The sequence below is a fragment of the Neoarius graeffei genome, chromosome 10 (genome assembly GCF_027579695.1).
Source record: "Neoarius graeffei isolate fNeoGra1 chromosome 10, fNeoGra1.pri, whole genome shotgun sequence".
Lineage (NCBI taxonomy): Eukaryota > Metazoa > Chordata > Actinopteri > Siluriformes > Ariidae > Neoarius > Neoarius graeffei.
The window spans coordinates 53,200,025-53,214,121 of NC_083578.1; the positions used below are offsets into that span (position 1 = coordinate 53,200,025).

Genomic DNA, 14,097 nt, shown 5'->3' on the forward strand with positions numbered 1-14,097 from the left:
ACGTCCTTAAGGGGCAAGGACATTGTTGGCACTGAGTCGCCATCTCTGGATCTGCGACACAACACTCGCTGTGTCAGAAGGGCCAAAAAATATTATAAAGGACATCACTCACCCCGCACATCACTTGTTTAAGCTCCTCCCATCAGGCAGGTGCTTCAGATCAATATGCACATGTGCCAACAGACTTAAAAACAGTTTCCTTCCAACTGCAATAAACTTATTGAACTCTGATATCTCCACAGTCTGATATATGACATGTGCAATACATTGTTTTTCTATTCAATCCACAACCTGCACATATTGCTTGATTTCATATCGTTTCTGTTAAGTGTATTTATGTTCATTTTGTATATATTATATTTAATTACTTATCACCCTTCTTATCTCTCAGAGTTTTTTTGTTTGTTTGTTTTTTGGGTATTTTTTTGGTCTTAATATTTTGCACCTTAACTTTTTGCACCTTTGGGACCAGCACAAAAGAAATTTCATCGTGCCTTAACAATGACAATAAAGTACTTGAATTTGAACAAGGCCAAAAACCAATACTGAATGACCGCAACCTTTGATCCCTCATGTGTCACAGCATTAAAAATCCCAACATGCTTTGCATGGGCTCGGGAACACTTCAGAAAACCATTGTCAGTAGACATAGTTTGTCACTGCATCTACCATGCAAAGCAAAAGCCATATATCAACAACATCCAGAAATGCCACCGAATTCTCTGGGCCTGAGCTCATCGGAGATGGATTGACACAATGTGGAAAAGCGTGCCGTGAGTCCACATTTAGAATTATTTTTGGAAATCAGTGTCCTCCAGGCTAAAGAGTAGAAGGACCATCCAGATTGTTACCAGCACAAAGTTCAAAAGCCAGCATCTATGATGGTATGGGGGGAGGGGTGTACTTGCATTTTCACATCTGTTAAGGTTAATGCTTAAAAGGTACATACAGGCTTTGAAGCAACATATGCTGCCATCCAGACAGCATCTTTTTTCAGGGACATCCCTGCATATTCCATTATGACAATGCCAAGCCACATTCTGCACATGTAACAACAGTGTGTCTTCATAGTATGAGTGTGCAGGTGCTAAACTGGCCTGCCGCAAAATATGACAAAGACCCCAGACTGTTGAACAACTGAAGTTGTATATCAAGGAAGAATGGGAAAGAATTTGACAATCAAAATTAACAATTGGTGCCCTCAGCTCCCAAACACCAACTAATTGTTGTTAAAAGAAAACATGATGCAACACAGTAGTAAATATGCCCCTGTCCCAAGTTTTTTTGGAATGTGTTGCAGGGATCAAATTCAGAATTTGTGTATATTTACAAAAAACAATAAAAGTTTCAATTTGAACATTAAATATCTCTGTCTTTGTATTGTATTCAATGGAATGCAGCTTGAAAAGGTTTTGTAAATCATTGTATTCTGTTTTTGTTTATGTTTTACACAGTGTCCCAGCTTTTTGGAATCAGGGTTGTAGCCTGTAGCTAAGCAAATGTTTTACAATGAGGAATGCAGAAATCCCTCCAAGAACATAAACCACTGAGCTCACCCTGACTCCTAAACCAGCAGGAGTAAGATGCTGATTGTTGCGTTCATTGAGACAGTCCTCTCCCATGAGGGATGTAAGGTGCTGCAGGCAGTCTGCATGTCCATGTGCAGCAGAGATATGAAGAAGGTTGTTTCTGTCATCATCTCGAATGAGTTCCAGGTTCTCAGTTGCAAAATGAGGCTGAGGGAAAGATTACATCCGGTTAAACATTTTTAAAATCACAAATAAATAAAATCAACACTTCACCTTTTCAGAGGACCCATTATAAGACTCATTACTCACCAACAGTGAGATCTGGCCCTCCCGCACAATGTTGATAATATTGTGAGACTTTTTGGTTTCTTCATCACATTCTCCAAATGCTTTTGGACTGCTCCAAGCCTTGCTGTTGTCTCGCCTTCCCACTGAACCTCCCTGAATATGGAACAAAGGCTCACTAACAGAGGTGTCCGAGCCAGCCTTGTGAGTTGGTGTATCTGGAAAAGGTCTGCCTGATAATAGCCTGTCTGTTTCAGATACTGATCGGTGCAGGGAGCCTGGTGAGCGTTCATATCCAACCGTTTGTGCCCTGAGATAGTCTGGATCCACAAACTTCGATGTTCTCATGTCTGACCAGTTAACCGGTGGGAGTACACAAAACTGTGTACCACTGCTGTTCAGGTTCTCAGCACGAGCAAGAGATGCCGCCTTGAGGCCGACACATCTATCAGTGGCACTACTCCCTGAGGTCCGCTTGTCAGACGCTGCTTTGGGCAGAGTGGCCGTTTGTTGGCTGGATTTAATGTAAGGCACATCTAGTATCTCATCCATGTCCAAGTCATAATGCTCCAGTTCCCCAAAAAGTGCTCCATTACCAATACTTTTGCACTTGAGTGCCTGAATATCACATGGACTCACACTTGCTTGGAGCCCTTTAGAGGAATTGTTTCCCTCTACATTTTGCCCAGGACTCTTACCGTCAGCCTCAGTGTCCAAAACCTCTGGCTGATGCTTAAGTGGTGAGACCCTTTTAACAGGTCTGAATTTGCTGTACACATCAGCAATTCCAGTGGGTTTAATTCCATTTCCATTGTGTGAGGAGGCACTTCGACTCCAGTTGATGCCAGGAGCTGAAAGAGTACAGTGAATGTACAGTCACTCAGGTCTGAGTTTGCAAATGTAATAGGCAGAAATTACATCAGAATTTTTTTCAACCTTCTTTATCTACAGTGAGGGAAAATAAGTAATAAGACACTCTTTTTTACTTAATATATGCCCAGTGCGAGCGGCACGGTGGTGTAGTGGTTAGTGCTGTCGCCTCACAGCAAGAAGGTCCGGGTTCAAGCCCCGTGGCCGGCGAGGGCCTTTCTGTGGGGAGTTTGCATGTTCTCCCCATGTCCGCGTGGGTTTCCTCCGGGTGCTCCGGTTTCCCCCACAGTCCAAAGACATGCAGCTTAGGTTAACTGGTGACTCTAAATTGACCGTAGATGTGAATAGTTGTCTGTGTCTATGCGTCAGCCCTGTGATGACCTGGTGACTTGTCCAGGGTGTGCCCCGCCTTTCACCCGTAGTCAGCTAGGATAGGCTCCAGCTTGCCTGCGACCCTGTAGAACAGGATAAAGTGGCTAGAGATAATGAGATGAGATGCTAGTCTTGAGTCAGGAATGCAACTGCTAAGTCACTGTGTAAAATTTCAAAATTTATTTCCCAAGTTGAATATGTAAAGGTATTGGAAGGCAAAACAGTTCAGGAACTGGTTGAAGAGTTACGCCTCATCCCATAGGGCTGCACAGTGAGTAGATTTGGAGCAGTGTGCCATCACCATATTAATTTATAGTATGTGTGATCATGAACACAGACCCAAAAATTATCTATTACAAGATTAATATTAACACACAAATTTTTTTAATTATTAAAAATTTTTGAAAATGACATTAAAAAGGAACGCACTATTTGGTAATTTACAGTCATGATCAACTATAGCAGTGTTTCTCAACCACTGGGCCGAAGTGTCATCTAGTGGGCCATGAATTTTTTTCATGTTTGAAGCCATACTAAATAGTTCAAGATGTTGTAGTGTCCCAAATCTGGTAGCTGGTTTGCCATACACTTTTCAAGTGGAATAAATACATTTGGGTAAATTAAGAAGAATAAGCCTTTATTTTGTCACTTTCCTCCTCTACATTTAACATACGCGCATGCACACAGAGAGTGAGAGTGCAACGGACTGAATAAATAAATACAACCCAGATTCCAAAAAAGTTGGGACAAAGTACAAATTGTAAATAAAAACGGAATGCAATGATGTGGAATTTTCAAAATTCCATATTTTATTCAGAATAGAACATAGATGACATATCAAATGTTTAAACTGAGAAAATGTATCATTTAAAGAGAAAAATTAGGTGATTTTAAATTTTATGACAACACATCTCAAAAAAGTTGGGACAAGGCCATGTTTACCACTGTGAGACATCCCCTTTTCTCTTTACAACAGTCTGTAAACGTCTGGGGACTGAGGAGACAAGTTGCTCAAGTTTAGGGATAGGAATACCCATCTTGTCTAATGTAGGATTCTAGTTGCTCAACTGTCTTAGGTCTTTTTTGTCGTATCTTCCGTTTTATGATGCGCCAAATGTTTTCTATGGGTGAAAGATCTGGACTGCAGGCTGGCCAGTTCAGTACCTGGACCCTTCTTCTACGCAGCCATGATGCTGTAATTGATGCAGTTATGTGGTATGGCATTGTCATGTTGGAAAATGCAAGGTCTTCCCTGAAAGAGACGTCGTCTGGATGGGAGCATATGTTGCTCTAGAACCTGGATATACCTTTCAGCATTGATGGTGTCTTTCCAGATGTGTAAGCTGCCCATGCCACACACACTAATGCAACCCCATAGCATCAGAGATGCAGGCTTCTGAACTGAGCGCTGATAACAACTTGGGTCGTCCTTCTCCTCTTTAGTCCGAATGACACGGCGTCCCTGATTTCCATAAAGAACTTCAAATTTTGATTCGTCTGACCACAAAACAGTTTTCCATTTTGCCACAGTCCATTTTAAATGAGCCTTGGCCCAGAGAAGACATCTGCGCTTCTGGATCATGTTTAGATACGGCTTCTTCTTTGAACTATAGAGTTTTAGCTGGCAACGGCGGATGGCACAGTGAATTGTGTTCACAGATAATGTTCTCTGAAAATATTCCTGAGCCCATTGTGTGATTTCCAATACAGAAGCATGCCTGTATGTGATGCAGTGCCGTCTAAGGGCCCGAAGATCACGGGCACCCAGTATGGTTTTCCGGCCTTGACCCTTACGCACAGAGATTCTTCCAGATTCTCTGAATCTTTTGATGATATTATGCACTGTAGATGATGATATGTTCAAATTCTTTGCAATTTCACACTGTCGAACTCCTTTCTGATATTGCTCCACTATTTGTTGGTGCAGAATTGGGGGACTGGTGATCCTCTTCCCATCTTCTGAGAGCCGCTGTCACTCCAAGATGTTCTTTTTATACCCAGTCATGTTAATGACCTATTGCCAAGTGACCTAATGAGTTGTAATTTGGTCCTCCAGCTGTTCCTTTTTTGTACTTTTAACTCTTCCAGCCTCTTATTGCCCCTGTCCCAACTTTTTTGAGATGTGTTGCTGTCATGAAATTTCAAATGAGCCAATATTTGGCATGAAATTTCAAAATGTCTCACTTTCGACATTTGATATGTTGTCTATGTTCTATTGTGATTTGTAAATTATTGCATTCCGTTTTTATTTACAATTTGTACTTTGTCCCAACTTTTTTGGAATCGGGGTTGTACGTTTGTGGGTAAATTATATGGTTCTGTGATGCCTGCTGGAAGAGAAGAGCAGGGAGGATTGGGAATCGAGCAGCTGTGGTGTGTTTACACACGATACTAAAACGTGTAGCGTCCTAGCAAACATTGCAAAGACACAAACAAAAAGCCCAGAAACTCCTATTTACCTGGGCAAAAACAATACAGGATTTATCTTGTAGTGTCCTGATCCCCAGACCTTTAACCCAGCCACATATAAAAAGTTGTACTCGATGATGCTCTTCCAGGTTTTCATCTGTTTGTCAGTGTAGAACAATGTCTGCAGCAGCAGGTAGTTTGAGATGTCAGGGAACTCAACAGAGGGATAATTTTCCAACTCATAATTAATTAATTAATTAATTAATTAATTAATTAATTAATTTTATTTAAACATGATAAGTTGATCAGCAGAGCTGGTGGGGTTGTGTACAGATACAAATACAAAAGACTAAAAATAAACAATCTTGAAAAAAAAATTAAATTCCATTGATTATCTGTTAATTATCTTCACATTACGTTAATTAATAGTTTGCATAACCATTGTCTTTGTATTTAGTTACGGCTACAATAGGATCAAAATTTATTCTACTAATGTCAAATTTAGCTAGTAAATTTTTCTTTCACAGGAAAAATCCTTCTTTGTTAGCGTGTAAGGATCTATCCTACTGAGTGGTTTCTATATCCACTTCGAGTGTACTTCTTGGTTTTAATAACTTGCTCGTTTTCTGTACATAAACATGGCAATAAATTCTTGTGTTAATCAACCAGACTCCACTTTTGAATCATTAATCCCTTTTGACTGAGAACGCCCTACATGCATGGTTTTATGTTGGCTTCTGGCACATCCATACAGTTTTAAATACAATACCTACAATTAAAAAATTGCTTTTATTGCATTTATTTAATTCCTGGGCTCCCATCTGTAACAAGGTGTGATGTTGCATTCCATTAATATATTTTACAATAGATTATTAGATTCCAATAAAATAGATGAGCCAAAATAATTGGTGATCTTTTGTAATTGGCCCTGAATCATTACAAGTATGAATAGGTGGGCCTTGAAGCAGAAAAGGTTGAGAACCCCGAACTATAGTAAGCTGTGATTCTAAATATTTTATGATATTTTTAAATATGTTACAATGTGTTATGTGAACCATACAAAAGAAAAATATAATAAAAGTCCAAATGAAATGAAGATTCACCACAGATATTTATTTTATTGAGGTATTTGATTGCAGTTTCTCCGATTTCGATGAATTCAGACTCTAATAATCCATAATTAGATATTACAACACGATTATTTTTACACACACACCTGCTGTACTCAGCTTCCCCGGAATTTCATAAACAATAACATGGCCGGATCACTGACGGGATTGAACTGGTTTTGTTGGAACTTTGTTGATGTGACTCTTGAATAATTACTATAAAAATGGTGATTTTCAACGATCCCTAAAAGATATAAAAGCATAAGGGCCCTGTCACACTACGACGTTCTCACCAGCGTTCGAGTAACGTGTTGCGAAACGCAGAGGAACGTCGAGAACGTTAGAAAAAAGTTACAAGAAAGTTAGACGAGCGTCGGCAAACGTTGGGGAACGTCGAGGGACGTCGGCGAACGCTGAGGGTGAAAAATAGTTTTGGGTGTGCACAAAAATTCAGGACGTTCTATCAAAACGCTACTTACACGTTAGAGGAACGTTACACGAAAGTTTGCGGGCGTTACTCGAACGTTACTCGAAAGTCAGGACGTTCCCTGGACGCTAGGCGGACGCCGGCCCATCAGGGTCGAGTGTCCAGCGCGTGCCTAGCGCTTGGGTAACGCTTGCCTAACGCCTGTGTAACGTCCATCGAACGTCTGTCCAGCGTGTCGCCAACGTTTTTCAGCGTTCGTCAGCGTTCGCCGAGCGTTCTTAACGCTCATGTAACGCTCTTTCAACATCTTTCTAACGTCTGTCAGCGTTCTGAATTTTTCCAGCGTCTGTGTAACGTCCAGAACATTACCTGGACGCAAGGCAGACGCTACCCAAATGCTATGATAACGCTATCAAAGCGCTGTGGACGCTATGAGAACGCTAGGTTTTGCTGCTATTTTGGACCACAAACGTCGCCTGACACTGAGGGAACGTTGGCTGAGCGTTACCCAAGCGTTACAAGAACGTTACAACATCGTTGACCTAGAAACTTAATTTGAAGAACGTCGACGTTCCCCGGCGTTTCTCAAATTTTTAAAAACGCAACCAAACGTCGAACAAAACGCTATAGTGTGACAGGGCCCTATGGTATCATTACTATATTGTCGGGGTGGCTATATGTAATACTTTGTTGAGTAATTTTCTCTCCTCTGTAAACCAAATTAGATCAGCCTATATGTAGAAAATGTGACAAAATATGTAGACTACTTATACTAATTATGTAAACTGCTTATTACTATTTATTTAACTATTTTTTTAAATTATTTGATTGCTTTAAGCAAGTCTTCAAGGAGTTTGTCCTTATGTAGCCTGAGCAGCAAGCCAGCTCGGATAAATAATCTGCACATGAACACGTGACACCGTTAACCTCACCTGAACATGTCTTTTATAATCGATTAACCTGCCATGGGCAATGCTAAAGCCACTGTTACAAACAGTACAGCGCGCAACACCCTCATTATTTTACCCCTATTAGGCAAGGGGACACTTTTATGTAATCTGAGTTGAAATGTTTTGCATTTTGGTTTTTTGGGGGCACTCTGCCATGACACTCCTGGATACACGAACTAATGGACTCCTGGTCTGGGAGAAGAGACATAAAGCCCGCCCACGCAGAACACTGACTGGTCTACTTAACAAGACAGGGCAATCAGCATGCATGCACGCTTGCTCGCACTCACACACTCTCTCTCTCTCTCTCTCTCTCTCTCTCTCTCTCTCTCTCTGGGAGAAAAGACATAAAGCCCACCTACACAGCATACTGATTGGTCTACTTAACAAGACAGACCAATCAGGATGCTCTCTCTCTCCCTCTCAGTCTGGGAGAGAAGCCGTAAAGCCCGCCCACACAGAAAACCGATTGGTTTATCTAGAAAGACAGAGCAATCAGCATGCACTCGTGCTCTCTCTGAGGGAGCTGCTATCTATTTTCGGGAGACTCCCTGAACTTCCAGGAGAGTTGGGAATAATTCACCTTGTCCCATTGGACAAGCAAATGTGGATTTGTCTTGTCTGGACCAAACATTTAGTTGTCCTGTCCAGTCAGACAAGCTTTAATGTTGAACCCTGAGCCCGCAAGCGAGATTCATGAGTCTGACAGACCACACAATGCATGCTTTGCACATATGCACCCTCCGAGTTGTACACAATCCAATCTCAGTCCCAATTTCCTCTTTTACCTTTCAACTGTACTTAGCTGGGGGCCATGTACAGTACTGTTGTTGTCATCATCGGAAATACGTGGGGCTTCTGCCATTTTGTCATGGGTCACGGGCCAGTACCGAGCACACACGAACACATACCTTCTCAACATTCATCACTCAGGACTTTCGTGTTATTCACCAAAACACGGAAGATCTAGCATCCTCTGATAAGGTTTTACTAAAGACTTAGGCATCGTGAAAATTAATTTACATTGACAATTCATCAAGAAAAGCAGACATAAATATAAATGGCGCCTGGCGTGGTTACAAGGACCTCATTAAAAGCCTGTCTATTACGCCCGCAGTCACACGGTACTGTGCATGATTCTCAGATTTACAGCCAATCAAAATTCAAGAATTGTTACAGCCCACCACACAAGTCACAAGCGCACACACAAGAAAGAAAGTACAACTTTATTCATCACACACTTGTGAAATTTCCTCTCTGCATTTAACCCATCTGAAGCAGTGAACACACATGCACACACACATACATACCCAGAGCAGTGGGCAGCCAGGCTTACAGCACCTGGGGAGCAGTTGGGAGTCAAGGGCACCTCAGCCCAAGGCCGTCCCATATTAACCTAACCTGCATGCCTTTGGATTGTGGGGGAAACCGGAGCACCCAGAGGAAACCCACACAGACACAGGGAGAACATACAAACTCCACACAGAAAGGCCCTTGCCGGCCGCTGGGTTTGAACCCCAAACCTTCTTGCTGTGAGGCGACCATGCTAACCACTACATCACCGTGCCGCCCAAGCAAGTGGTGTGTTGACCGTTCATCTGACCGCAGTCAATATGATATCTTGTATAAATTCCAGTTTACAAGGAACAAAGGCGTCAGAAATTTGCATTGTAGTTTTGTGCTATGCATTGTTTGTTTTGCAACGCAGTTGGGGGAATTTGGGTAGCAAATTGCAATGCAATACCGATTTAAGTTTTGGTTTAAGTTCTTTGCTATGGTTCTGTAGATTTTTCTAGTTGATCGCTTTTTCACCTTTACCATGATTGTGTGAAATCTACTCCCAAGAAATGGTAACTTATTTTATAATGACACCAAGCGCAATTTCCCAGAAAAGATGTTTTGCAACAGTTATATCTGGAACATGATTTGTCTTTATTTAAATTCTACCTGGCTTAGATTATATTTTTAATTTATTCAGAAACCTGCTATAGATGGGCGGCATGGTGGTTAGCACTGTCACCTCACAGCAAGAAGGTCCGGGTTCGAGCCCCATGGCCGGCGAGGGCCTTTCTGTGCAGAGTTTGCATGTTCTCCCCGTGCCCGCGTGGGGAGAACATGCAACCGGGTGCTCCAGTTTCCCCCACAGTCCAAAGACATGCAGGTTAGGTTAACTGGTGACTCTAAATTGACCGTAGGTGTGAGTGTGAATGGTTGTCTGTGTCTATGTGTCAGCCCTGTGATGACCTGGCTGTACAGGGTGTACCCTGCCTTTCGCCCGTAGTCAGCTGGGATAGGCTCTAGCTTGCCTGCGACCCTGTAGAACAGGATAAAGCAGCTAGAGATAATGATATGAGATGAGAACCTGCTATAGATATACCTTGTCTCTCCTCTGCTTGTCCATCATTTCTCCGGCAAAGTTCAGGAATGCTTTTCGATGTGTACTACAACAGAAACCAAATAAATTAGCAACTTGGGCAAAAAATGTGAAACATAGTTAAGCAATATCATACAAGCAAGTGTGCTGTTCTACTGAAGATTCAGCTGTAGGTACTTACAGATGTGCTGATACAACAGTACAGCTGCAAGTGTGATATTACTCTTATACAACAATTCTATCAACAAGAAATTAACATTGAGTAATTGACACAATATGGCTAAATATTTTGTTTATTTTTTGCTCTGTCAGTGAATATAGTTCCCAAAGAAGCCACAGCTGGTTCAAGCCTTGGATGTTGCCATATAATGCACACAGTGACTGACAGCCCATAGTACGTATGACAAACTATAGCTAGAATTGGAACTTACAAACACAGACAAGTGGAGTGATACAGTGAAATGTCTTAGTGCTGTTATACCAAATATAGCACTCTTAGAATAGCACTTGACCAATCAAATTAATGGACTAGAACTAACTATTATATAAAGTTCTGTAAATAACCTTCATTGTAGATCTATAGCTCATCTGTATAAGAGTCTACACTGTAGTTATTTTTGTACTTCTTTGAAATTCACAGAAACAAAAACCATAACATTTAATGTGAGCTTAAACATATGGGTAGATTATATAGCTATATATTAACACACTCTTATTTCCCCTCACACATCTAATATGTAATAGCCTAAGTGATGTAACTTTTTCTGAATTTTTTTTTTTTTTAAATGCTCATCATCCCCATGATTAATATTTGTTGAACTTCCCTGGAGAGAATCATGTCATACTATTACTATACTCATCTATTAGCTAACAGTTTTAAACTACTGAATACGAGTAATTATTATACAATAATCACTATTAAAATAATAATAGCACAATATTCTTATTGTATCGCAATTTATTGACTTACAGCTAAATCATCAGTGAAATCAATCTCATCCAAGTCCAAATACTCAGGAGCATCCATTTTCCATCAGCATTATGTCTCAGGTCGCCCTGGTAAAAAAAAGATAAGAAAGATAACAAACAGAGTGACACAAACAGAGAGAGGATTTTTCAAGAAGGAAGAGACAGTCCAAAAATAACAAACATTCACATTATCTGTAGGTAATTACCAAAATTCAAAATAAAGATTTGTTTTAGATCCAAAGCATTTGGTTTACAATCAACAGTATTAATAAATGATCTTGTCCTTATAGAGAAAGACATTAGGTCAACACAATGCATGTATTTTTTCCCCTTTTGAATGACTAACTGATCTGAATATTGTTGATCCGAGTGCAAGTAATCTAGTTTTGGGGTCCTTTTGCGGCCAGAAACACTTTAACTATAAAATAAATTCCACAGACCCCAAAGTCCTGTTTTATAAATGTAATCCAACTGCATTTGGATAAATCTTGACATTGACAAAGTTATTGGGTTTTTTTAGCTGTCCAATATATATTACAGTGGAAATGTAATAATGAATATGAGCTCAAAGTGCAGACTATCAGCTTTAAGAGTAATTACATCCAGAACAGATAAACAATGTAGGAATTACAGCACTTTTTATATGTGGTCCCCCTTTTATGGAACCAAAAGTAAATAGACAAACAATCATAAATTAAATAGCCATTTTTAAATATTTGGTTGCAAATTCTTTGCCTGAATTCTGTAACCCAAAGACATCACCAGATGCTGGGTTTCTTCCCTGGTGATACGGTGTCAGGTCTTTACTGGAACTGTCTTTAGTTCCTGCTTGTTCTTGGGGCATTCAGCAATTAAAATACATGCTCAATGACATTCAGGTCTGGTGACTGGCTTGGCCACTGCAGAACATTCAACTTCTTTGCCTTAAAACGTCTTGGGTTGCTTTCAAAATATGATTTGGGTCATTGTCCTACCTACTGACTGAACCTGAGCAGATAATAAAGCCTTATACAATTCAGAATTCATTCTGCTGCTTTTATTAGCAGTTACATAAATCAATAAATGCAAGGATATCAGTTCCACTGGCAGCCATATATGCCCATGCCATAAGATGAGGTGCTACACTTCATGTGCAACTCCTTCCACTTCTCCACACTCTGTTCTTTTCATCATTCTGGAAAAAGTTGATATTTGTTTCATCTGTCCATAAGATGCTCCAGAACTGTTTGTGGTCTCCCTTTCCTTTTTTTTTTAAAGGTGTTTTGGCAAACTTGGTCTTCCTGTTTTTGAGGCTTACCCATGGCTCACATCTTACGGTAAACCCTCTGTATTCACTCTGGTGATGCATTCTCTTGATTGTTGATTTTGACACAGATATATGTACCTCCTGGATGGTGTTTTTGATCTGGCCAACTGATTTTCTTCACCACAAGAAAATAAAAATTGTCTTCTGTCACAGCATTCATCTGTTCCTGAGCTCACCAGTTATTCTTTCTTTTTACGAATGTACCAGATAGTTAAATTGGCCACCCCTAATGTTTTTGCTGTTTCTCTGAGGAGTTTGTTTGAATTATTCACAGTAATGGTGGCTTTCCTCATTGATAGTTACAGCTCTTTCGACTTTATGTTGAGAAACAGATTCCAAATGCCACACTTGAAACCAACTCTAGATCTTTTATCTGTTTACTTGTAAGCGAAATAATGAGGTGAAGTCACACACCTGACCATAGAACAGTTGAGCATGTAGTTTGATATATAGGTTTTAATTTGTTGCCTACAACAATTATTTAAAAATGTGGCATATGGCTCAGATGACCGTTTATGTGTGCACCTATAATTTATTGCTGGGGGCGTATTTTGTGTAATACGGTCAATAGACCATGAACAGCATGAAGATAATAAGTGCACACATGCTCTGAGCACAAAGTCCGCATACGGATAGCATTTTATTAGGGCAGGGTGCTGTTGAAGCTCCCGGTCGCTAAAACTGACCAGCTGTATTCGTGCCTTTTGCCGTGAACTAGCGACGTAAGCACCTAGCCACGCTAGCTAGCTTTCTCGGTCTGTAAGGCTAATTCAGTAAAACGTATACGAACAAAGTTACGAGGCGCAAATGCTTCCATGATATGACTCAATACACAAAAAGGCAGTGTGTTTATGACCAATGTCTCACTCGCCCAGTAAACATTTCAGCAAGTAAGAACAATACAGCAGAAAAACATCTGTCTCCTGTGCGAAGCTGCTTTTCCTATTGTTTGTGGGAATGGTTAGCTTAGCTAGTTAGCTTAACAGAGGGATGGTCCACTGGAATCGACTGTAAACGGGCGGTAGCTCTTTCTATTCCGTTCATCGACACCGGTCTCATTAACCTTCTGCTCCTCAAATAAAAATCCAACGGCCAGAAATACCTTGTAGACCAAAGTTGTGTTTTGCTTTCCCGTGATCCTACAGTTGTTCCTTCAGAACCACTTCACGAGCCGCTCAAGAATTTGACATGAGTTGATTCCCGATTTGTCTTCTTTTGTAGATTTAGTGCACTAGGTAGTGTGTATAAGCCATTATGTAATGTCCTATGTAGTGTTCTTAGACTGGAAGTGGAGTGTTATTTGGAATTCGGCCACGAAGGCAGGAGGCGCACCGTTATTCCTGGTTATTCCAAGGAAACCGGATTTACACGAAGGACACCGTTACTTGGCGACATCACAGGACCATACTCATCAGAATATTCCATCCATCCATCCATTATCTGTAGCCGCTTATCCTGTCCTACAGGGTCGCAGAAAAGCTGGCGCCTATTCCAGCT

General features: G+C 40.7%; 1 protein-coding gene across 1 annotated transcript in view; it reads right to left on the bottom strand.

Moving 5' to 3' along the window:
• sncaip (synuclein, alpha interacting protein) overlaps nucleotides 1-13,808 on the bottom strand; it is a 30,203-nt gene extending 16,395 nt beyond the window's left edge. The window contains exons 1-5 of the mRNA XM_060931883.1: nucleotides 13,703-13,808; nucleotides 11,296-11,381; nucleotides 10,329-10,392; nucleotides 1,839-2,665; nucleotides 1,557-1,736 (exon numbers count right to left, since the gene is read on the bottom strand). Coding sequence (XP_060787866.1) covers nucleotides 1,557-1,736; nucleotides 1,839-2,665; nucleotides 10,329-10,392; nucleotides 11,296-11,352 — 1,128 coding nt within the window. The 5' untranslated portion in view covers nucleotides 11,353-11,381; nucleotides 13,703-13,808. The remainder of the gene's footprint in view (nucleotides 1-1,556; nucleotides 1,737-1,838; nucleotides 2,666-10,328; nucleotides 10,393-11,295; nucleotides 11,382-13,702) is intronic.
• Between the last annotated feature and the right edge of the window lie 289 nt (nucleotides 13,809-14,097).